General features: G+C 41.3%; 1 protein-coding gene across 4 annotated transcripts in view; it reads right to left on the bottom strand.

Moving 5' to 3' along the window:
* Positions 1 to 6,010: 6,010 nt before the first annotated feature.
* AKAP13 (A-kinase anchoring protein 13) overlaps positions 6,011 to 26,087 on the bottom strand; it is a 138,337-nt gene continuing 118,260 nt past the window's right edge. For all 4 annotated transcript variants that reach the window (XM_058156699.1, XM_058156697.1, XM_058156698.1 and 1 more), the window contains 12 exons: positions 24,167 to 24,415; positions 22,940 to 23,016; positions 21,156 to 21,337; positions 18,909 to 18,991; positions 18,540 to 18,725; positions 17,360 to 17,521; positions 15,973 to 16,043; positions 14,335 to 14,379; positions 11,941 to 11,991; positions 10,485 to 10,934; positions 9,012 to 9,330; positions 6,011 to 6,649 (listed from right to left, as the gene is read on the bottom strand). In XM_058156699.1, the coding sequence (XP_058012682.1) occupies positions 6,600 to 6,649; positions 9,012 to 9,330; positions 10,485 to 10,934; positions 11,941 to 11,991; positions 14,335 to 14,379; positions 15,973 to 16,043; positions 17,360 to 17,521; positions 18,540 to 18,725; positions 18,909 to 18,991; positions 21,156 to 21,337; positions 22,940 to 23,016; positions 24,167 to 24,415 (1,925 nt within the window). In that variant the 3' untranslated portion in view covers positions 6,011 to 6,599. The remainder of the gene's footprint in view (positions 6,650 to 9,011; positions 9,331 to 10,484; positions 10,935 to 11,940; positions 11,992 to 14,334; positions 14,380 to 15,972; positions 16,044 to 17,359; positions 17,522 to 18,539; positions 18,726 to 18,908; positions 18,992 to 21,155; positions 21,338 to 22,939; positions 23,017 to 24,166; positions 24,416 to 26,087) is intronic.

The following is a 26,087-nucleotide window of genomic DNA, read 5'->3' as shown; positions in this document are numbered from 1 at the left end:
ATTTAAAGTTATGAATTTAGTGGTCCCTGAGATTCGAAAGGTTGGTGACCCCTGGATTAAAGGGAGATGCAACAGCAGCCTATGTAGGTAAACATGTCCCCCATTCTCTGTTGGAATTGATAAGACAAGTAATAAATAATAAAATTAATAAAATAATAATAATAATAATAATAATAATAATAATAATAATAATAATAATAATAATAAAAAAAATTGATAAGACAAGTAATACTCAAAATCCCAAAATCTTCAACCAAAAACTGTCTACTATTGACCTCACCCCATTCCTAAGAGGACTATAAGGGGCGTGCATAAGAGCACAATAGTGCCTACCGTTCCTGTCCTATTGTTCCCTTCATTATATCAAATTAATATAGTTGATGCATATTTTTACTTATATATTTTCTTCAATACATGTTGTTTTATCTATGACAATTGTTTGTGTATACTGTTGTGACAAAAGAAATAAATAATTTTAAAAAAAGTACCAATGAAACCAAATAAGTTAGGAAATTCAGGTTCGGAATGATAAAAAAAAAGTTGCTTGACTGTAAGCTCTGTTAAACAGAGAAACTCTTTAGAACTGTGGTCTCCAACCTTTAGGGCACCAGAGTCTGGTTCCATGGAGAAAGGGTTTGCCACAGACTGGTGGGAATGTGGTTTTGCATGCTGTCTGCATCCTGTGGATGGAACTTCTTTTGTTTGCGCGGACCAGTTCCTGGCATGCCATAGACCAGTTGGCCCATGGACCAGAGCAGTGGTGAAATGTAAAATGTGTACTACAGATTCTATGGGCGTGACTTGGGGGAGGTTAATGTAACTGGGTGGGCATGGCCAACCTTTTTTTTTTTACTTTTAAAAGCATTTTTTCTACAACCTCTTTGGCCGAAGAGGTTGTAAAAAATGCTTTTAAAAGGCTCCTCTGACGATCCCAGCTGAGTTGCCTGATCGTCAGAGGCTTTTCTTTTCTTTTAAAAGCATTTTTTTTGCCTTTAAAAGAAAAGAAAAGCCTCTGATGATCAGGCAACTCAGCTGGGATTACCAGAGCCTGTTAAAAGCATTTTTTCGGCGGAAGAAAAAATGCTTTTAAAATTAAAAAAAAAACCAACTACACTGATTGCGCGCGGCTCAGCTGGGCATGGAGGGCAGGCAGAGATTTTTGCTCATGGTTCTCCGAATCACCCTCCGCCACTGCTACCGGATCGGGTAATCCAGTCCAAACTGGGAGCATTTCACCCCTGGACCAGAGGTTGGAGAACCCTGGTTTAGAACATTGGTGGATTCTCCCGGCTGGATGTTTTCAAGCAAGAGTTGACATTTGCTTGTCTAGAATGAATCCATTGCTGGTCAGCAGGAGTGGAAAGGATGATGTCCCCACTCACTCATGGACACCAAGTTGGGAAAGACAGCCCATCACCAGTGCAAGGAAGACACTGATTATTTTACCTATATCTAAAAAGCAAGGAAAATCACTCACCTCTTCGCGATTCAGTGCTAGAGATTGGGGGGGGGGTTGAGAAACATTCTAAGTGGGGGGATCAACGGCATTTTTATAACCATTTTTTTCTGAGAACACTGGGGAGTGGGGGGAAAACAGATGACTCATCTCCTCAATATTTTCTCCTAAATGTTTTCTGATCTTAAGAAAAGTGTTCACATGCTGCAGCTTTTACTCTGTACAAAGTTACGGAACAGGTGAAAACAGATTACATAAGACAATTTATTGCCATTATAGAATTCCCAAGGATTAGCTGCACGGTGTAACTGTTGCAGCTAGAAATCATTTCTTTCTCCAGAGTGACTCCCCACCTCACGCCCACAAGTTCTTCTTTATAGACTTGTCTAATTTCCTTGACTGAGTAAAGAGGTTGTTCTTGTTCCTTTAAAACACTGAGAATAGAAGATATTGGAAGAAGCATCCATTTATTTACATCTGTTGGGAGGGACAGATAACCTGCCTTCCATTGAGGACCTGTATACTGCATGAGTCAAAAAGAGGGCTGTAAAAATATTTACAGACCCCTCACATCCTGGACATAAACTGTTTCAACTCCTAGACACTATAAAGCACTGCACACCAGAACAACTAGACACAAGAACAGTTTTTTCCTGAACGCCATCACTCTGCTAAACAAATAATTCCCTCAACACTGTCAAATATTTACTAAGTCTGCACAACTATTGCTATTAATCTTCTCATCGTTCCTATCACCCATCTCCTCTCACTTATGACTGTATGACTGTAACTTTGTTGCTTGTATCCTTACGATTGATATTGATGTTGTTTCCTGTTTACTTATTTGTACCCTATGACTATCATGAAGTGCTGTACTTTATGATTCTTGATGAATGTATCTTTTCTTTTTATGTACACTGAGAGCATGTACATCAAAGACAAATTCCTTGTGTGTCCAATCACACTAGGCCAAGAATTTGAATTGAAGTACTATATTGTATTGTATTATTTTACTGTACTGTACTGTATTATTGTAAACTATCTATATTTCAGTATTTCCCAAAGGTACTGACTCCCCTACTCCTCAACCTCTTAGACTCTCTTTTCTTCCTTTAATTCAATTTTTTTTTGGGGGGGGGATTACATCTCTATTCAGTGCAGCACAAAAACATATTTACATTTATTCTGTCACCAAACAGGCTTTCCTTCTTCTGTTCTGAGTACGAAATAAAGCAACTTATTCCTTGGTGTTTTTTTTTCTTCCATCCAACAGTTTCAATCTGAAAAGAGTGAGAAAATAACACACAGAGAGATGCAGATATATAGGGGCCAGCAAGCAAAAACTCATCTGACTTAGAATCAACATTTATTTTAAAGGGGTAGGGAAATTTAACTTTTTACAAGAGTTGTTTTTCCGTAGCAAGAAAGGTAGATAAATAAAAGATTATGAAAATCTGGTGTTTTTTTTTCATTTTTGCAAATTACAGCATGGGAAATTAAAAATTTACAATCGTAAACCTAACTTATATTTTTTTACATAATTACAAATGAATATATAACAATTTTTTTTCCTTTTGACTCTCCATTGATGTACATTTTTTTTATTTTTAAAGGTTTTTCTTTTCCTTTTCGAGATATATTTCAATAGGAAACACGCAATTTGGTACCTTCTCAAAAGCCTATGGAAAGAAGCGGGAGGAATTCAAGTGAGAGAAATACATTGTCATATAATTTGTGATGCTAGTGCACACAATCCTTGCCAAAAAGAACTCATCACAGTAACCAACCATAATCTAGCCAAACAGGAAACGAACAAGATATAAAGAACTCATAATACCCACAGATTTCCTTGAAATATATAAATCCATCTCGATTGGGTTATACATGGTATTCTGTGACGAAAAAGGAAGAATGGCAGCGGAGATTTTGGCTAAGAGCTTTCGGCATCAACTGGTATCTCTTTTTTTCTCTTTCCCCCAATTTTGCATCTCTGCACTCACACCGTGCATTGCCGAGAGGAAGAATACAAAATTAAACTAAATTAAACTCTCTTCAAAACTTAAGATTGAATTCCATTGCAGGAAGAAGTAAACTTGTCAAACTCAAGCGCTTTTGGGTGCAGCAAAGATGTTCCTTGGCAGTTATGAAGGTTTTTTTCCCCCCAAAACCTGCCATTCCTCTTTAGCACCCATGACAGTGGAGTAAGCATTCACACAGTGTGAACTGACTCCAGTTTCAACCCATCTTCATTCTTCTGCAAAGAGCCAGCCACCCGTCTTAGCATCTTAAGTTTGCTTTGGCCAAGAGATTGCTGAGCGTGAGCGGTTCTTTCCTAGCAGTGGTTGATAGCATTTAATGCTGGTTTTATTCAAATAGCACATCAGTAATCCATGATATATTTACACAAGTAGTAGTAGCAACAACAATAACGAAGAAGAAGAAGCACAGATGCACACCAACACGCCAACACACAAACAAACAAACATTCTTTAGGCTTCATAAGCCCAGCTTAAAAATAAAGCAAAAACAGACAATCCCAAGTAAACATTTTGTCATTTTTTAAAAATCCAGACTTCTTTCAAACAAACAGAAAGATTTTTTTTTTCCAACGCAAGCCCAGCTTGCAACTCAGAACAAATATCACATAACAATTGTGGTAATAAAAATAAAAAAATATAAGAAATTAAATTCTCCTAGCTGCCTCTGGCTTTGTTTTTGGACAGCATGAATTTCTTTTTCAGAGAACATCAGATTCAGCCAGATCCCCAGAGATCATCTACATATGTAAAGGCACACTCATAGAAGATTTTTTTTTTCCTTTTTTTTCCTGGTTTTGCAAAATCGGTTGGTGTGTGAAAATGGCTCCGGAGATGTTCTAAAAGACAGAACACGAGGGTGGAACAATAGTGCAAAACCTTCTTTGAAGGAGTGGGATAACTAAATCTGTTTTTCCCCCCCAAGCTTTAAAGCTAAACAGATTCCTTGGCTATTTGCTCAGCCTATCAGAATAATCTCTGGGCGATGTGGGGAGAGTGGGTTGTAAAGATTTGCAACTACAAGGATGTCCTTCTATACTCATCCCAAATCATCAAACGGAGCTGCATTTTGGTTCTCCTTTCTCACCATGCTAGAATTCCTTGCCTCTGGTCACTAATGTGAGGGGAGAAGGAGAGGAGATTAAATTTAAATTCCTGGGACGGGATAGAACTCCCTACTACGCACTACGATGGGCCAGATGATCCTACAGGGTTACACTTGGGAGGAAAGGAAGGAAGGCAGACCTGAGAATTACATCTACCATTGGCGTGAATGATTCAAGGGAAAACGATCCATTTTCTCACCTGCTCCCTTTGGCTGGAGCAAAGCACCCACATGCTTTTCTAAACAAGGCCAATGAGAGAGGGACATTCCCTTCTCTTTGGCCGACCAGATGAGGAGACCAATAATATCCATTTGCAGGTGAAAGCAAATCACTTCCTTACATTCCATGCTGAGGAGACCAAATTCAGAGGACTTATTTTCTGAAACCAATCGATGACTATTCACATATGCAAAAAAAACCCAAATATACATTTTACGTGTTGATCGTTGATGGAGGTCTGGTTGCCCTTGGGTAAATCAGGAAGAGATCATTTTTCTCTACCCATGAATTAAGGCAAGTCTTTAAAAAGGAGCGATTGGGAGGAGCAGGTTTGCAGCAAAAACTTTTGGGGTGTCTGTACATTTACATACATTTTTCAACTCCTGGCACCGCCACCACAAGAATGATGGTTTGTCCTCACTCAAAACACATGATAGCATTGAGATGGGAACTCTACAATTCTTAAAGCAACAAATCTATCCAATCTGGAAAGTTACGTTCAAGGGCATTGGGGCGGGGGGGGGGGAGGGTTCTCTTTAATCCAAGTGAAAGAAATTCTACCAAACCACTATAATTGTACTTCTCCTATCACAACTCTTTCACCCTGATGACAGTCACCCACTTCCTCAACATAGTTTCTAGCGAGACGATACAATGAAACCGGGGAAAAAATGTGTACAGGAGTTTGGGAGGAGAAGCTGGGGAAGCAGGAACAGAGAATTTGGTTTGAGTCTGTATCCTCTTCAGATTCTTCAGCTGCATAGCCAACTCAATGGGTGTTGCTTCTTCCTTAGGTAGACTTATCCCATGGAGGCAGTTAGGATGTACCTCACAATTCCATGGAAATTCAGGGCAATTTCAGCTTTTCCTTCGTAACTCTTCTGAGATGACTTCTAGAGCGGGTTTTCTAATTTCCGACAATGGCCCCATTTCACCTCTCCAGTCTAGGTTGGTTCCAATCCATTATATATATATATATTTCCTGCCTCTTGACAATATGCTTCAACCATTCCCCAGGAATCTTGCTTTAAGGGGCCCTTCCACTTCAAAACAGTCCCTACGTGGAAGGCCAACTTTGCAACTCAAACCAAGAGAGGCTGTGTAGCCCTGACCCAATCAATCCCTGAACTTGCATATCTGCCAACCCCATTAGGGTACGTCTAAAGTTCCTTAGCTTTTCTGTACAGACATACGGCATATCCAAAGGATACGGAGCTACATTTATTTGTGAGTGTGTATATATCTATATATTGAGTTAAGTATGTATAGACGTGGGTATACATTACATCTATATAGACCAGTGTAGAAACACTGGGTAAAGAGTCACATCTTTTTTTTCCCCCCTATAGAAGGTTTTTGATTTTTGTGGTGGTTTCCTAAGAGAAGGTGGGAGTTGTTGCCCTTGTTCACAAATTCCCTGTTCTTAAAGATGAAAAGGAAAGAAAGGAATATCTGCCTAGGCAAGTCACAAACTAGCATTGTGACTAAGAATAAGAGCTCTTCAGATCACATTGAACCCAAACTGAGCCTGCCCAGTTTGGCTGTATCCACAGTTCTTCATTGTGGTTGCTCCTCCTCCTCTTGCCCTTGTGGACATGTTTTCAGATGTGACGTATTCAAGAAGATCCAGAAGTGGGAATGGACAGTGGATTGTGTAGGAGTGAAAAGTGATAAAGCCCAACATAGTTCAATAGTTCTAGAATAAAGAAGAGTTGTTCGATTCTTTGGCCTCTCACTGTAGGGCAGATCTGGAAGGGGCCTGGCTGGAGACAAGACATGGGATCAGCAAAAGATCTCCTCGCTTTCTGGTGCTCCTTCTGGAGAGTGAGCATCTAGGGAAAAAAAAAAAGAAATCAAAATAATATCAATGTCAACTCACATAGCATCCCTGGCCTGCTTTCGAGTTGCCATAGGCAAGTGGGGGGGGGATGGGAAACCGACGAAGAAGCACGGCAGCCAAAGACAAAAGCACATTCCAGACATCTCTCTCTCAAGGCTGTCTCCCAGGATTACCCACAGCAGCTGGAGGGGAGTGATCTCTACAACCCTTGAAATTGCTCTGTTGGCGAATGTGATTGATGACACACCCTGGGGGAAGGGGGAAACAGGGTCATGGTTGGGGCGTAAATTACATGGGGTCAGAGTTGGCTTCACTTGGGAACTTGCTGACATGAAGCTCCTAATAAATAACTGGATTTCTTTTGAAGCTTGGCTCGAGGCTCACAATTTAATTACAGCATCCAGAACCCTGACAATCAACACCCAAGAGTCCCTACAACTGAAATGACCCTCCCAAGACTTCACCTCATGCAAATCCTGCCCAGCTGTCCACGCAAGGTCAATCAGTTAAACGGTTTTGCATATTGCCATAGTCAGCAGACTTTCCTTCTTTTTGATATCAGAAAAAACAAAGTGTAAATGCATCTGCAAACGCTTTCACTTCATATTAGAACCGAAGATTATTTTTTTCCTTTTAAATTCATGCTTCTATTAGCACACTGGCATCACCCTTCAAAGTATAAGTTCAAAAGCAAAACCAACATGGGATGGCATCAGCGGTGGATTTCACATTTTGCTACCATCAGTTTGCCGCGCACGTAAGCACGCTCGCTTTCTGTGTGTATGCACGCTCGCTTTGCACGCATGCCTTCCACGCATGCCCTTTGCCATGCACATGGGCACCTTTCGCACATGCCTCAAAAATGTGCCTAAATAGGATGGCATAGAGCCAGGGTGGGTGGGTGGGGGGGCGCGCCCACCCCGGCAATCTCTGCTACCAGTTTGTCTGAACTGGTCTGAACCGTCTGAATACCACCTCTGGGTGGCATCATCTCTACTACTGTCAAATTTTACCCCTTCCAACTTGCTAGATAAGATAACTGTAGTTCAGGGGAAGGTAAGAATTCTTATTTGTCTGGACTACTCTGAGCAGGAGTTAGGCTAAGCTCCCTTTATCTGGTGTCATGTCTTGCATACCCATCATATTCCGCTCACTCAATCCCACGTTCTACTTTTCCCTAAGTCTGGTTTAATTTACTCCAAAATTATCCTGGAATTGGAATACTCAATTACAGATCGTTTACTTATTTACATATTCCCACCTCTTTTATTTAAATGTGGGATCTGCATGAATGATGTCTAACCCTGCCGTAAAATACGTTGATCTCATTGGAATCACATGTCTAAAAATTGCTGCCTTTAAGGGGCATTCCTTAAAATGTACAAACTCCCAAGTGGGAAAGATCGAAAGAAATCAGGGCCACATGTTACGTTCTAATTAAATTGATGTATTGTTCATATCTATGCATAGGAATGTAGTCAACTAATGGTCAGTACTGTATTGGTGTTAAGTAATTTTTAACGAAATTCAAGAGCGGTTGGACTTAAGACCATTAGTGGGAACAAAGAGACTCAAGGCTGATTCCTCCTTTGACTCGGCCCCCACGTCTGCTGTTCCTTCTCCTACATAAACAGAACAACTCACAAAAACATCAAGTTTCAGTTGTACATGCTATCACAGCAAAATGACCTTTTTGATGCATTTTTGTCAATGTGGGAGCCGTCTCAAATATTTATTCACTGCAACACAGCTAAGGACCTTCTAACTGAGGGTGGACTTGAATAAGCTTGTCTTCAATCACTTCAGCTTTACAACTATACTGTCCCTCTTTCGGTTGAGGGAGGCCACAAGCTTATTCTTTCTAGACATCCCTACTGTTGTTGCCTACTGATCAGCAGACAAGATTCAGATCTGGACCAGAAGCAAGCAATCTGGTATGAGATGTTTCCATCAGGGGTGAAATGCTACCGGTTTGCTCCGATTCAGGTGAACCGATAGTGACAAAAACTACCGGTTCAGGTGAACCAGTAGTAAAAAAAAGCTACCAGTTCTTCTGAATCAGTATTTCCAACGATCAGCTGTGCTGCAGGGTTTAACTTTGGAAATCCTGCTTTCTAGAGAAGCTAAATCACGCGGCACAGCTGATCCCCCATCCCCCGCTGTTCTACTTACCTTCCCAAGCCTCCTTTTGGGGCACACTGCGCATGCACACACAACACGCATTTGGCACGCAGCACGCATGTGCGGTCAGTGAACCGGTACCAAACCAGTTCGGATTTCACCACTGGTTTCCATCCTTAGTTGTGCACTTCAGAGAGCAACCCTTAGAAACATCAAGCCCACCCTGTGCTTACCAGAAGTCTGGGAACGATCCCTTTTGCTCTTCTTCTTCTTCTCCTTCTTCTCCTTCGGCTTGGCTAAGCCAAAGAGGCGGTTGGGTATCTGCCCAGGTCCTTCAGTTGGCTTGTTGGTTTGGCCTGATGTTGTAGTGCCGAGCAAATGAAAAGAGCTCTTCTCTTTATTCGTCCTTGAAAGACTGTTCCTTTTGGATGAGGCAGAAAGTTCTGTATCCAAGTGTCCTTTGGGCAACGAGGAACACAACTGTCTAGAAGGCAAGTCCTCCGTGGGAAGAAGGGAAGGAGTTCTGCTCATTTTGGCATGTTGATTGGGATTCTGGAAGACACAAGAGAAACAAGAAATAGGTATGGTAACGGATTGTTCATGTTTGCATTTATTACATGTTTAAAGTAAGGTAAAGGTAAAGGTTCCCCTCGCACATATGTGCTAGTTATTCCCGACTCTAGGGGGCGGTGCTCATCTCCGTTTCAAAGCCGAAGAGCCAGGGCTGTCCAAAGACATCTCCGTGGTCATGTGGCCGGCATGACTCAATGCCAAAGGCGCACGGAACGCTGTTACCTTCCCTTCTGCTAGGTTGTTTAAAGTACTAAGCCACAAAGAAGAGGGAGTCAAGCTATTCTCCAAAGCACCTGAGGGCAGAACAAGAAGCAATGGATAGAAACTCATCAAAGAGAGAAGCAACTTAGAACTAAGGAGAAATGTCCTGACAATCAGAACAATTAATCAGTGGAACAACTTGCCTCCAGAAGTTGTGAATGCTCCAACACTGGAAGTTTTTATGAAGAGGTTGGATAACCATTTGTCTGATAGTAGTGTAGGGTTTCTTGCCTAAGCAGGGGTTGGACTAGAAGACCTCCAAGATCCCTTCCAACTCTGTTATTCTATTCTAAGTTCCCTAACACCCTTGGTTCCCTGGCACTATAAAGCATGTTAAAAAAACCCCCGATGTAAAATAAATAAAAATAAAACAATAAATGCAGCAATAAGTAATAGTAGCCATAGGTTAAAACACCACAAGGAAACCAAACCAATGTTGAATAATATTAGGAAGTCTTCATCTGCGTGGCCAGGGTACTATCAGGGAAAAGATTCACATTCTCCTGCAGATATCCACTGTTAATAGTTGTGGTACTGTGGCTACTATATACATAAGGAGAAAATCAGAGAACATCACAACATGGATAAAATCGCTTAGATTAAAAAAAAGTGGCTTTCAGAATTGAATCGAAGTGATTTGAGAATTCCTATCTGGGATCGTGTACTGCACAAGAAAATCAGTACTGCAACACAAACTGTTGTGGAAGAAAAGCATTACTGATCTTCTGAAGAAGACACCTCAATGGGTTCAACAGAAGGGTCCGCAAACATAATTTGAAAATGAGTGATCTAGAACCTCTACATCTTCAGATCTTCCACCAGCCTCCTTAATTTGATGCCGGAAAAACGTACAGGTGCAAAGAAGCAATTACCGGTTTGACATTGGGTTCCATCTGAGGTTGAGATAGTTGCTCCATTTCCCTCTTCAATTGCTCCTTTTCCTTCTCCAGCTGCTTCTGGGCCGTCCGGAGACGTTCCAGATCGAGTTGGTAGGCTGCTTTCTTTTGCTGCAGCTCTTCCCGCTCCTTCTCCAGGCTGTGCTGCCCTTTCTGGATCTGCTCTTCCCTCTGGCCCAGCTGAGATTCCCGCTCAGTTAGCTCTTTCTCTCTGGCCTCCCACTCCTTCTCTTTCTTCCTCCTTTCCTCCTGGTGCAAGGCTTGCTGCTTCTGCAGATTGGCGAGCTCTTGCCGCTGTTTCTCCAGGCTGCGTTGCTTCTCCTGCTCAATCAAGGAGTTGGGTCGGAAGGAAATGCGGCTCAAGGTCCTCTCAGTGAGCAGCAGCTTCTGGTCTTCAATGTAGGTGTCTTGTTGCACAACAACAGCCTGCAAAAAAGAAAGAAAGAAAGAAAGAAAGAAAGAAAGAAAGAAAGAAAGAAAGAAAGAAAGAAAGAAAGAAGAGGTTTTCTATTAGGCTGATTAATTTTCTTCAAAGGTCCTATGCTTGCAGCACAAAACTAGAGCTAAAATTCCTGCGAAGAACCCATGAGAGTCAGATCCGCAGAAGATCCACAGAGATGAATAGAAAAAATAAAACTGGATGTATTGCAAATCATTCCAAACCATACAAGTCAATGGGTCTATTTCAGATCATAACAGTTGGGACCATTTGGGACCTACATCTTTGACTGCTGGCGCTGGGTGGCACAATGGTAAGAATGCAGTATTGTAGGCTAACTCTGCCCACCGTCTGGAGTTCAATCCTGATGGGCTCAAGGTTGTTGTGGCCTGCCGGCGGCCGGCAGACCTGGCAGCAGAGTCAGACGGTGAAGAGGTTGGGGAGGAACATGGGCCAGTCCTGGAGGCTGGAGAAAGCTTGGATGAGGGCTCTGCATCAGAGGCAGAGAGGGAGATAACAGCAGTGAGGCAGAGGAACAGCTGGAGCCTGTTCCCACTGTGCGCACGCCCAGAGCTGCCAGAAGACAAGAACAACTAAGAAACAGGGTCGACTTGGGAGTAAAGTCACACCTTGGAGGTGATTGGCCCCTCCCATAGGAAACAAAGGAGGAACAAATAGGGTGTGGGCTTTTGCAGGAAACAATTAGTTCGTTCAGTCATTTCAAGAGTGGAAAGTTCTGTTTGTGACTCTAAGATACTCTAAGCCAAGTTTTGCCTTACACTATGTTTGGAAACTAGTTATCTGTCAGCTTTCCAAGTGAGATAAGGTTTGTGTTGATAAATATTCCTTTGAAAGACTGTTTGCCAGGCCTTGCTGACTGTGAATGAAAGAAATTAAATGCATCTCTTGTGTCTTATTCAGCTGAAATATTAGACTGGATCAGCTTGATCACACTAGAAGAGACTTATTCCCTGCCTCTTTCTCAACACTTACCTGTAGTAAGCCCAGCAAGCTGTGAAGCTGAGTTATGCTCTGGAGAACCTGCTGTAGAAGAAAAAGAGAGAGAAATTAGCTATCAATAGCTAATCAACTTATTTGCTCCACTGGATCCCTGCCTTTTTATAGGAATCCAAATATAAGAATTTAGCCAACAGCAGGCAGCTGGGAGGATGGACAGTAGTGGTGGAATACTACCCCTTAAGTATTTATCATGTTCATTCCCATGATACTGATTACTTGGGAGTAGCTAGCAACTAGCAAATATTCCCCGGAAGCAAAATTCTGTGTATTCCTTTACATTTAGGAAAATAAATACCCGGTAAATGATGCATTGGGGAAAACACAGCTTTCCCATTTGTCTGTTGTTGCAAATCTATACCTTTTATTTTGCATAGCTTGGTTTTTCAAGGCACAATATTGATTTTAGGTTGACGTATGGCTTTTGGAGAGGCATAAAGTTACATAAAAGCATAGTATTCCAAGGTAAGTTTATTTTATATAATCTAACGTGTACATCTTGTGTGACTGTATAGACTTTCTCTCAGTTCTGAATTTACTAATAGAATGAGCTGTGACTATTTAATAATACTTTTGTATTATATTACTTTCATATAGATATATAAATAATATATATATTACAAGTACATGTCATGGACCATTTAATTTAAGGGGTTCTTATTTTATATTATGTAATTATAATTGCACCTATCAATTACATATATTGGTGTCTTTCTGTACATATGTGTAATCTGTTTCATATTACTGAGTTTTATTATCTACTGATCTTGGACTGTAACAAAGATTTCCATTCACTATATCATTTTATGAACTCTTTTTAAAAAATTCTATGTCTGTACTGTGCTTAAGTTATGAACGCATAATAAATAAAGCTACTAATTCCATTATTTAAACAAAGTGCTTTTTCATCAGCCACTGGGCAACAAATGTTAGTTTCTACTAGCTTTGCGTTAAACTTTCAGGGACAATTTCTGTGTCTCTTCAGAAATGCAAGGACTGAGGATATCATAAAACTTCAGAAGTTCACTTGTGTACTCAGTTCGACATTATGTGGGGTTTCTCTTCTCCTACCTAATCACAGCAAAGACAACAGGCACATTCTCCAACTGTCTCTAACTGGTGCTCTTTGGATGGGAGTATAACATCCATTATAATGGCATTGTGGTCCAACCAACTGGAGATACCCAGATGGACGATGATGGTTTGGCCCAAAGCTTGTCAAGAAGTAGAAGAGGCCCTAACCAAAGTCGTTTTAATAATGAACAAAGCAAAAAACTATCAAAGGCCCGTCCTCTAAGGAGGCACATCAGATGGGACCCAGAAGAAAGGCCTTCTCTGTGGTGGCTCCCTCCCTTTAGAACATCGTCCCTCAGAAATTAGACTGCCTCCCACCCTGACACCGTTTCGGAAGGCCCTGAAGACTTGGTTTTGCCAATCCAGAGTAGGATGAAGCCCATTAAATGGCTGATTTGAATGTGCATTGTCGCCAGGGGATAAAGGTGGTTATTATTTTATTATTATTTATTATTTTTATTTCTTCAGGAGCCATGGTGAAGGCTGACTCTGTAAACAGCTTAGAGAGGGCTGTAAAAGCACTGTGAAGACGTGCTATATAAGTCTAAGTGCTTTTGCTACGTTGTGTTTTTATTTTTTAAAAGTCGCCTAGAGAAGCCATGAGTGAGTAGGCGGCTATATAAATGTTCATAAATAAATAAATAAATAAATAAATAAATAAATAAATAAATAAATAAATAAAGAAAGAAAGAAAGAAAGAAAGAAAGAAAGAAAGAAAGAAAGAAAGAAAGAAAGAAAGTCAATAGTTTGACTAAATCTACACTACTATTAATCTTCTCGTTCCCATCACCCATCTCCTTCCACTTATGACTGTATGACTGTAACTTTGTTGCTTATATCCTTATGATTTATATTGATATTATTTCTTGATTGCTTATTTGTACCCTATGACTATCATTAAGTGTTGTATCATTAAGTGTTAAATTTGTACCCTATTGTCAAGAATCATATGATTCTTGATGAATCTCTCTTTCTTTATGTATACCGAGAGCATATGCACCAAGACAAATTCCTTATGTGTCGTATCACACTTGGCCAATAAAAATTCTATTCTATTCTATTCTATTCTATTTTATTCTATTATATTCATAAATAAATAAATTAAATAAAAATAATGAAATAAAATAAAATAATAAAAAATAATTAAATTAAATTAAATTAAATTAAATTCCAGATTGGAAGACCAACAAAATTAAAAGAGGAGATATTTAATTAGGCATAAGAAAGGGGCTGATCACATGTTGTAGATGTTGTGTGAACAAAAGAAAAAGGGCATTTCTGAACACAAATACTTACCTCATTGTTTCTCTTCAGCACAAACATCAAGTTAGCTGTTCCTCCCTGAGAAGAGACCATAGATACTCTCAGTGAGAAAGAGATGAAGGACAAGAGATCCAAATAAATAAATAAAAAACAACAACTTATTTTTGAAAGCTTGGCCTTCCCCTCCCAGCATCCCTGAACCAATTTTCTGAGCATACTCCATCTATTTATGTTTATGATCAGAGATCAAATTGTGCATAAAACACAAAAACGAAAAAACACAATAACAAAAATATAAAATAAATATGCCACTTAATTGACTTCTAATATGAAAACAGCCTACCAGAATTTAAGGTTTCTGACGGTAATTGTGATGGAAGTTTTGTTTTGCTACCTTTTTCTAAGGATTTATCAGCTAACAGGGGAAATGAATTCTCTCCTGTAAAACAGCTGGAGGGATTTACAAGGAATGGTGACACTAATTAAGAGTGGCATGAATTATACAGCTCAGCAGAAGTTGTAGTGTTAGTTCAATGACATCCTCCTGCAGCTATCGATTTAATGCAAGGAGGGACACAACAGCTGTTCAGGTCAGTGTTCTTGCGGTTGCGTTGACCCCTTAACCCTCAACTATACAATCAAACCCAGAGATGCAGCGCGATGCATCCTGCAAAAGATAAAACAGCGGATCTGCTGGTAATCTAGGGAACTGAAGCTGCTTAGTGGGAGAGTAAGCTATTAGGAAGGATGTCTCAATTATTGGTAGACCTTGCTGGACAGTTGATCACTCTAGCCCAGGGGTCAGCAACCTTAAACACTCAAAGAGCCATTTGGACCCATTTCCCACAGAAAAGAAAACACCGGGAGCCACAAAACCCTTCCTTTGCCTGACTATTCCTTGAGCGGCCACAAAACTAGCATATGTAGTTGAATTACATGTTCTGTTTTCTTCTGAAACTTTTCTTTTCTTCGATTTATCCATGGTTGGCCTACCAGGGATTGAAAAGCTCAATAAATCGTGTGCCGGCAGGTGTTGCACATTAGCGGTTGTGACACATATTTTGAGTGACAGGGAGCTGCAGCAGAGGGGCAAAAGAGCCACATGCGGCTCCAGAGTCACAGATTGCTGACCTCTACTCTACCAAACGTGGTGGGTGGATAAGTTGTACCAGTAGTTATTGTTTGGTGGGGTTGGGATGGCTCAATGGTTAAAGACTGAACTGGTCAGTTGGAGTGCTGACAGGCTGGGTTTGAGACCCAAGCTCGATGCAATAGGGTGATCTCCCATTCTTGGGCAGCTCCTGTCCCCCTAACAATTTGAAAGCATGCAAATGCAACTACATAAATAGGTACCCCATTGGTGGGAAGGAAATAGTATTCTGTATGTTGTTGGTGGATAGTCATGCTGGCCACATGACCATGGAAAGTGTCTTCATGCTGGCTCCCTTGGCCAAGAAACAGAGATGAGGACCATGCCCTAGACTTGGATACAACTGACCAGGAAATCTTTACCTTTACTGTTTAGTGTGGGTCTCCAATAAATAGAGGTTATTTTAAAGGGTTGTATCTTTTTCCCAAGGGTTCATACTCCCTTACTAGCCAAAACTCTACAAGACGGAAAACACAGGGGACTGAATATGGAAAGCTGTCAAACATTCAGCCATTCCCTACTTTTTTTAACACGCTGTCAGACTCCGTCCTCCGAAGATCTTGCACTTCTTCTCCTTCATCCTTTTCGCCACCTTAAAAAAAAGAAAAACTTTGAGTAGTTTTTTTGTGTGTGTGTGCGTAACGAGAAATCGAAGATGGAAGGACGACCAACATCACACCAAACTATATAGACCACAATTTGTACATAAAGGCTGGGTACAGATACCAGGCTAAGCCAAAACAAACACAGCCTAAGGTTTTTCAAAGTAGTGAGCCTTGGGAGTGACTGTAACTACGGCAAAAGTGTATTTCCCCGTTCAGGAATCTGACTGCAAAATAAAAGGGCAAATGGCAATAGCAATTAGACTTATATACCGCTTCACAGTGCTTTACAGTCCTCTCTAAGTGGTTTACAGAGTCAGCCTATTGCCCCCAACAATCTGGGTCCTCATTTTACTGACCTCGGAAGGACGGAAGGCTGAGTCAGCCTTGAGCCTGGTGAGATTTAGAATAGAATAACAGAATTGGAAGGGACCTTGGAAGTCTTCTAGTCCAACCCACTGCCCAGGCAGGAAACCCTACACAACTTCAGAGAAATGGTTATCCAACATCTTCTTAAAAACTTCCAGTGTTGGAGCATTCACAACTTCTGGAGGCAAGTTGTTCCACTGATTCATTGTTCTGACTGTCAGGAAATTTCTCCTTAGTTCTAAGTTGCTTCTCTCCTTGATTAGTTTCCACCCATTGCTTCTTGTCCTGCCCTCAGGTGCTTTGGAGCATGTCAGGAAATTTCTCCTTAGTTCTAAGTTGCTTCTCTCCTTGATTAGTTTCCACCCATTGCTTCTTGTCCTGCCATCAGGTGCTTTGGAGAATAGCTTGACCTAGTGGTGAAATCCATTTCTTTTTACTACTGGTTCTGTGGGCATGGTGTGGCTTGGTGGGGATGGCAGGGGAAGGATACTGCAAAATCCCCATTCTCTCCCCACTCCTAGGGGAAGGATATTACAAAATCTCCATTCCCATCCCACACTGGGGCCAGCCAGAGGTGGTATTTGCTGATTCTCCAAACTGCTCAAAATTTCCGCTATCAGTTCTCCAGAACCTGTCAGAACCTGCAATATTTCACCCCTGGCTTGACTCCCTCTTCTTTGTGGCAGCCCCTGAGAATACTGCTATCATGTCTCCCCTAGTCCTTCTTTTTATCAAACTAGACATACCCAGTTCCTGCAACTGTTCTTCATATGTTTTAGCCTCCTGTCCCCTAATCGTCTTTGTTGCTCTTCTCTGCACTCTTTCTAGATTTGAACTGCCAAATTGCAGGCAGCCGGCAGTCAGTAGATGTAGCCTGCAGTACTGCACTTTAACCACTCAAGGCTTAATGCCTGGGGTGGAGGAAGAAAAGACTCACCTTTATAGACATTCATTTGGTGGCTGTCGAATCCCCCAAAGGTCTCTGCCCTTCTGGGGAGAGAGATGGGCCCCACACTCTCCTGATCGGAGGCCAGACTGGTCACCTGCTGCCCAAAAGCACTTCCGAGGCTTCTGCTCACCAAACCTTGCAGCTGCTCGACTGAAAGAAGACACAGGGCCCTCAGAAGGCCATCCATGTTCATCCGCTGCCCACTTGCTTGTTTATTTTAAAAATAAAGACTTACAGGGAGTCCTCGGCTTACGATCACAACCCAGCCCAGAATTTATGTTGCTAAAAGCGAGACATTCGTTAAGTGAGTTGGGCCCCATTTTGCGACCTTACTTGCCACCGTTGTCAAGCAAATTGCTGCAGCGGTTCAGTGAGGAACACGGGTTGTTAAGTGAATCCGGCTTTCCCGTTGACTTGGTTTTGTCATAAGGTTGCAAAAGTGGATCATGTGACCCTGGGACGCTGCAACCGGCATAAATACATGCCAGTTGCCAAGCATTTTAATCTTGATCACGTGACCATGGGGACGCTGCAACGTTGGCTAAGCGTGAGAAACAGTCACTTTCTTCAGTGCCGTTGTAACTTTGAGCGGGCACTAAAAGAACTGTTGTAAGTCGAGGACTACATGTATTTAATTTGTTCATTTATCTAAATATTCTCTAACTGTTCCTATTGCAACAACAACCCTGAGCAAACCATCAAAACCACCCAGAGTCACCTTGTAGGGCGACGTAAAAAAATACAATAAATAAAAATAATGCATGAATAAAAACAGCAAACCCCCTTGGTCAGAATAAAATAAAAAAAAATCAAGCAAAACTCTGGAAAATTCTATTAAAAATTCATTGCATCCCGAATGATAATCTTGTTAATGAAGGTATCTTTTCTTTTATGTACACTGAGAGTGTATGCACCAAGACAAATTTCTTGTGTGTCCAATCACACTTGGCCAATAAAGAATTCTATTCTATTCTATTCTATTCTATTCTATTCTATTCTATTCTATTCTATTCTATTCTATTCTATTCTATTCTTTTCAACTCTTGGTTTTCGGCCTGTTGCAGTTTACTTCTTTGAAATCCAGCGATTTACTTTGTCCAAGATATTCAGAATTTAGACTCCTTCGTAAAAGCAAAGTGACAAATGTTGGGATGAGAGGCCAGCTTACCTTCACTGATCAAATTCTTCATTATGCTTTCTCCTTTCGGTGCTTCGTCTGTGTTTGCCCGGAACAGCATCCTGGCGCCAGTGCCAAATCCTTCTTCATGCCCACTGCAATCCGTCATATCTCTAAAAATCTTCTCTTTTTCCTCCAAGAGAGTGATTATCTGCTGGTCTTTTTGCTGGAGCTGTTCTGTGAGAGGGGGAAAAAAAGAGAGAGAGGTCAGCTAGAGAGCTATTACAAAGGATGGAAAGTTATTTAAAAGTCGGTGGGGTTTGCAATCTCTAAGGCTGGAGCTCCATCTTGTGCTGAAACGGAGAATTGCTGGCCTTAGGAGACTAAAAATTCAGATTATTTCCATCTTTTCATTTTTACCTTTCAGTTCCCTGGCCTTGGTGTCCAGCACCCTCTTCTCCTCTTCTGATTCACTAGGGATACCTTCATCTTCCTCTTTGTCCCTGTAGAAGAACCAGGCAGATTGAAAAAAAAAACATGCTGGAGAAGCATTCATCCTTGTGTTATTTATAATTATTAATTATTTAATTGTGTTGTAAATGTTGTACCTTGATGAACGTATCTTTTCTTTTATGTACACTGAGAGCATATGCACCAAGACAAATTCCTTGTGTGTCCAATCACACTTGGCCAATAAAAAATTCTATTCTATTCTATTCTATTCTATTCTATTCTATTCTATTCTATTCTATTCTATTCTATTCTATATTGAACTAATTTTCTTTTATCACCCTCTCTCCGAATACTTCAGCACAGTTTCATCTCCTTCTCTGGTATGTTTACCTACTTTGCTTTTTTTTTTTTAAAAAAAGTGTTTTTAAATCCTGCTTTTATCTTTTTTTTTAATAAATAACTCAAGGCAGAGAACATACCTAATACTTCCTTCAATTTCTCCCACCAAAACAACTCTGTTAGGCAATTTCTGCTAAGAAAAGGAGGTGGTTCGCAACTTGGGCGTCCTCCTGGATGGCCGGCTGTCCTTTGAGGAACACCTGGCGGCCGTCACCAGGAGGGCTTTTTACCAAGTCCGCTTGGTTCGCCAGTTGCGTCCCTTCCTTGACCGGGATGCCTTATGCACGGTCACCACGCCTGGTTACGCCTCGCTGGATTATTGCAATGCTCTCTACATGGGGCTGCTCTTGAGGTGCACCCGAGGCTGCAGTTAGTCCAGAATGCAGCTGCGCGAGTGGTAATGGGAGCCGCCGAGGCTCCCACGTAACACCACTGCTCCGTAGTTTGCACTGGCTTCCTGTGGTCTTCGGTGCGCTTCAAGATCCTGGTTACCACCTTTAAAGCGCCCATGGCTTAGGACCCGGTACTTACGAGACCGCCTGCTGTTACCGTATGCCTCCCATCGACCAGACGCCTCACAGAGAGGGCCTTCTCAGGGTGCCGTCCGCCAAACAATGTCGGCTGGCGGCTCCCAGGGGTAGGGCCTTCTCTGTGGGAGCACCGACGCTCTGGAACGAACTCCCCCCTGGCTTACGTCAAGTGCCTGATCTTCGGACCTTTCGTCGTGAGCTAAAAACATACTTATTCACTCAAGCAGGACTGGCATAAATAGTTGATTTTAAATTGGGGTTTTAGAGATTTTAAATATTTGTAAATTTTTTAAATTATCGGCCATTTATTAATAGTTTCTTTTAATTTCTTTTAATTGTATATACTCTGTATTTTATTTCGGCTGTACACCGCCCTGAGTCCTTCGGGAGAAGGGCGGTATAAAAATCTAATAAAATAAATAAAATAAATAAATAGAAATAGTGACTGACCCAAAGTCACCGAGACAGCTTTCATGCCTAAGGCGGAACTAAAACTCACAATCTCCTACTGATGGGCCCAAAGTCACCCAGCCGGCTTTCACTATTAAGGCGGGACTAGAATTCTCTGTCTTCTGATGATTGGCCCAAAGTCACCCAGCAGGCTTTCACTACTAAGGCGGGATTAGAACTCTCTGTCTTCTGATGATTGGCCCAAAGTCACCCAGCAGGCTTTCACTACTAAGGCGGGACTAGAACTCTCTGTCTTCTGATGATTGGCCCAAAATCACCCAGCCGGCTTTCATGACTAAGGCGGAACTAGAACTCACAATCTCCTATTTCTAGGCCAGCATTTTAGCCACTTCATCAAACTACGCAAGTTAACTGCATCAAACACAATATCTGTTTTGTTCTTTATAACAATATTAAAGAACACTTGGGACAGTTGGAAATTTCACAGTAGGTTTTCTCTCTCTTCGTGTTGCAAACCGATGAACAGATATCAAGCATAGGACGCTCTATAGATAACTGGGTCACCTCACAAAGGATTGTCTATGGTTTGACCACAGCTTCATTCAAATCAAGATGGACAATAGATGGAAGTGAAGAAATGTGGAAAACTCGATTTCTTCTGCCATCTAGTGGACATCTAGTTTCTTCTAGTTCAGATGTCTGCAAAACAGCCTTCCCAAATCAAACATCCTCCATGCTAGGTAGAAATGGGACCCCTGGAAATCCAAGGTCATCAGACTTCTTCTATCTATTCTATCTTCCACCAAGAATTCATTCGCTGGAAGCAAACCCAAACAACATCACTCATTCCACCAACACTTATTTAGCTTCTTACATAGTGTTGATAGTGTCCTGGATGATTTGAATCCAGCTGTTACGCTCCTCCTTTGAACTGGCATGCACCTCCACCATCTCAGGGTCTTTTCCTCCCATGCTGATCAGGAACAAGCCCTTCTCCTCGTGGGCAACTTCACGGACAATCAGCTTCTTCAATGAGATCACGGTAGATTTTTGATCCTTTTTTGTGAGTTGAGGAAGAGAAGTAGATGCGTTAGGTTGAATTGGGGGCAACTGGAATCTCTATGCATACATCCACCCCTACAACATAATCATTCCTGTCCCGCAATGATTCTGGAGTAATGGTAAAGAGACCACCTAAAGTGGACTCCTAATTTAACTTGCCTTATCAATGACATCAACAAATTATATCTGTAAGTTTAGATTTTGTATTTCATATTTTGTATTTTTATCTCTAGTGTTTTTATTGAAATGTAATGTGAATGTGGCATATAATTAATAATAATAATAATAATTCCTTATGCACGGTCACTCATGCCCTCGTCACTTTCCGTTTGGACTAGTGTAACGCTCTCTACATGGGGCTCCCCTTGAAGAGCACCCGGAGGCTCCAACTGGTCCAGAATGCGGCTGCACGGGTAATAGAGGGAGTGACTCAAAGCTCCCATGTAACACCTCTCCTGCGCAAGCTGCACTGGCTTCCGGTGGTCTTCCGGGTACAATTCAAGGCATTGGTTACCATCTTTAAAGCACTCCATGGCATAGGACCGGGTTATTTAAATTAAAATTAAAATATTATTATTATTATTATTATTATTATTATTATTATTATTATTATTATTATTATTATTATTATTATTTACGGGACCGCCTGCTGCCACCAATAGCCTCCCAGCGACCTGTGCGCTCCCATAGGGAGGGCCTCCTCAGGGTACCGTCAGTCAAACAATGTCGACTGGCGACGCCCAGGGGGAGGGCCTTCTCCGTGGGGGCTCCTGCCCTCTGGAATGAGCTGCCTCCAGGGATACGTCAACTCCCCAACCTCCGGACCTTCCGACGCGAGCTAAAGACCTTCTTGTTTTATCGTGCAGGGCTGGCCTAACGTATTTTAAATGTGGGTTTTATTATGGTTTTATCATTGTTTTATTGTTTCGGCCTAATTTAATTTAGATTTTTAAAATGTTTTTTTAATTTCTGTAACTCTCTTTTTATTTGGCTGTAAACCGCCCTGAGTCCTTCGGGAGAAGGGCGGTATATAAATTAAATAAATAAATAAATAAATAACAACAACAACACAAAATGTCACAAAATATTGCGACCTGGCCATTAAAACGACGTGATTATGGATGAAACATGTAACAGTGATACCCACTGTCATCGCGGCACTTGGTACCATGTCCAAGAATTTTATAAGATACATCAAAAAATTGCAGCTTCCTGCAATAACACCAGCGGAACTGCAAAAAACTGCCCTACTTGGAACATGATGATGATACCCCAAGATCTGAAGATGGTCAGGTTAAATGTCTGGAGTGCTGCATTGGGTTCTCAGCTCAAGCTTCCAAATCCAAATGACCACTTTGAAATGCAGTCCAGATATGGAAAAGTTTTGAATCGTAGGGAAAATGATTTGAAAAGATGAGGATGTTAAACCTGAAGAAGATTTGTCCAAAGTCTATTCTGGAGAAGACACTAATCTGTTCTCCCCAGCCAAATCCAGCAAATGTATTTATTCGGGAACCAAATTTTGTGCAAACGCAGCCAAAGAGTTTTATTTATATTTTTAATGGGAAAAAAAAAGAATTGTTTAGAATTCCTTACCAGGGATGCAAATACGTATTTTTGATCCTTTTCCTGGAGAAATATCAGAACATCCGAGAGAAGAACAGCTAGGACGTCTGAGAAGAAAAGGAATATCAAGAGATCTGGTTATAAAAACCAGCCAACCCAAACCTGACATGTCTGCATTTATCAGTTTCCTAAAACAATTTCAAATCAAAGTAATGATTCTGCAAATTGTGCCTATCAGTAGTAGTGGTGAAATCCAATTTTTTTTACTGCCGGTTCTGTGAGTGTGGCTTGGTGGGTGTGGTGTGACTTGGTGGGTGTGGCAGGGGAAGGATACTGCAAAATTTCCATTCCCACCCCACTGCAGGGGAAGGATACTGCAAAGTCTCCATTCCCTCTTCACTCCTGGGAGAAGGATATGGCAAAATCCCCATTTCCACCCCTCTGGGGCCAGCCAGAGGTGGTATTTGCTGGCTCTCCAAACTACGCAAAATTTCTGCTACCGGTTCTCTGAACTGCTCAAAATTTCTTCTACCAGTTCTCCAAACTGCTCAAAATTTCTGCTACCGTTTCTCTGAACTGCTCAAAATTTCTGCTACCGGTTCTCCAAACTGCTCAGAATTTCCGCTATCGGTTCTCCAGAACCTGCTAGATTTCACCCCTGATTCAGTAGGTAGAGTTTCACAGCAGCCATCCATTTTGTGACTACTGTTTTCCCATTTAAATGAAAATGAATACCATTCATTTTCAGCTTTTCATTCAGGTTCAGGCCAAAGAGGATTTTTGTCTGAGAGAAATTCAGGACTTTCCTGCAAAATGTTTCCCTCAGCCCTCCAGGCAATATGCAGTTTTGTGTACAAAGTGCATGACTGTACTCTTTTTCCTTTCACCCCCGCAACCAAGTTTTTATTTGAGATAGAAGGTTTCTCAAAAACAAAAAATCCTATGTCATAAACATCGTATCTGGCCAGAAGGATTTGTTAGCCAGTTTCTACAACCTGGAGAGCAATCCAATTTAAATGCCAAGAGCAGTTGTAGAAAGAACTTTACAGTACTGACAAAAGAGAATATTTGTAGCTCCGGGCTGAAATGAAAGGCATTGGTGCCCTCTTGAGCTTGGTTGTTTTCTAGCAGACCTTTTGTTACTAAACTAGGTAACATCATCAGTGCAAGGACCTATTGCGGTGCCTATTGTGTCCTTTCCAGTGAATCAGGGCAAAGAAGCAGAGTAAGGAGTCCCGTACTGAAAGCATCCCTTACCTTTCAATCTCCCAGCTACGTTTTTGAGAGAAACCAGTCCATCTCGGACAAACTTCCTGCGCCTCAGATCTTCTCTGGCAAACATCTGTCCACTCTTCATTCTCATGATTGACTTGCTGTCCGTCCGGGTGTAGATCTCATTGAGGCGCATCTTCTTCTCATAGTTGCTTACTTTGCTGTCGACCGCCGTTAGGACTTCCTTCACCAGGTTCAACGAAAGCACCAAGTCTTGGTGTTCAGTGTCGTTTTCTTAAACGGAACAAAATTTCATTTTGTTACCTTCATTCCTTCCAAAGGTTTCACTTCTCCAAGCTTAGCCCTGTTTTTTTATTCTGTTCCCTTCTGACCAACAACTTATCCACACCAGCTGCTAACTTCTAGATCCCTCCCCTCCAGGAATTTACTTAGAAAAGTTCATGTAACTGACTGGCATGTTTGCACCACCAGCTTTTATGAAGATACTGATGAACAAGCAGCAGCAAAATTATGCATTCTGATTTTTATATATTTCCAAAGGTGACTGCTATTTATCTAAATCACTACATCCTACAACATCTTGAGTCTCCAAAGACCTATGCAAGGGTCCTTTTTGTAGACTTTAGTTCAGCATTCAATACCATCATTCCAGACATTCTTCTAACTAAGCTAAACCAGCTACAGGTACCGGAACAGACTTGTAAGTGGATCACAAGCTTCCTAACAAACAGGAAGCAGCAGGTGAAGCTAAGCAAGATCACATCAAATACCTGTACAATTAGCACAGGGCCCCCCCAAGGCTGTGTGCTCTCCCCACTTCTCTTCTCTCTGTATACCAATGACTGCATCTCCAATGATCCATTTGTTAAGCTACTGAAGTTCGCAGATGACACAACAGTGATTGGTCTCATTCGAGACAATGACAAATCCGCATATAGACAAGAGGTCGAACGACTAGCCTTGTGGTGCAACCAAAACAATCTGGAACTGAACACACTCAAAACCGTAGAAATGGTGGTAGACTTTAGGAAAAACCCTTCCATACTTCCACCTCTCACAATACTTGACAACACAGTATCAACAGTAGAAACCTTCAAATTTCTGGGTTCTATCATATCGCAAGATCTCAAATGGACAGCTAACATCAAAAACATCCAAAAAGGACAACAAAGAATGTTCTTTCTGCGCCAACTCAGTAAGCTCAAACTGCCCAAGGAGCTGCTGATCCAATTCTACAGAGGAATTATTGAGTCTGTCATTTGCACCTCTATAACTGTCTGGTTCGGTTCTGCAACCCAACAAGAAAAACACAGACTTCAGAGGATAATTAGAACTGCAGAAAAAATAATTGCTACCAACTTGCCTTCCATTGAGGACCTGTATACTGCGAATCAAGAAGAGGGCCGTGAAAATATTTGCAGATCCTCGCATCCTGGACATAAACTGTTTCAACTCCTACCCTCAAAACGACGCTATAGAGCACTGCACACCAGAACAACTAGACACAAGAACAGTTTTTTCCCGAAGGCCATCACTCTGCTAAACAAATAATTCCCTCAACACTGTCAGACTATTTACTGAATCTGCACTACTATTAATCGTTTCATAGTTCCCATCACCAATCTCTTTCCACTTATGACTGTATGACTATAACTTGTTGCTGGCAATCCTTATGATTTATATTGATATATTGATCATCAATTGTGTTGTAAATGTTGTACCTTGATGAACGTATCTTTTCTTTTATGTACACTGAGAGCATATGCACCAAGACAAATTCCTTGTGTGTCCAATCACACTTGGCCAATAAAAAATTCTATTCTATTCTATTCTAACATGAATCGTGTGTTCAATTAGCTTAATGCAGTTTTAAAAGTATTTTAACTGTTTTTGAATGAAGACTACATTCAGGGTATGTGTGTTGTAATCTTCCTGCTGACATAAT

Source organism: Ahaetulla prasina, chromosome 13, assembly GCF_028640845.1.
Source record: "Ahaetulla prasina isolate Xishuangbanna chromosome 13, ASM2864084v1, whole genome shotgun sequence".
NCBI classification, from domain to species: domain Eukaryota; kingdom Metazoa; phylum Chordata; class Lepidosauria; order Squamata; family Colubridae; genus Ahaetulla; species Ahaetulla prasina.
Note: the sequence above shows the minus strand (reverse complement) of the source record. Positions and strands in the feature narration are given on the sequence as shown.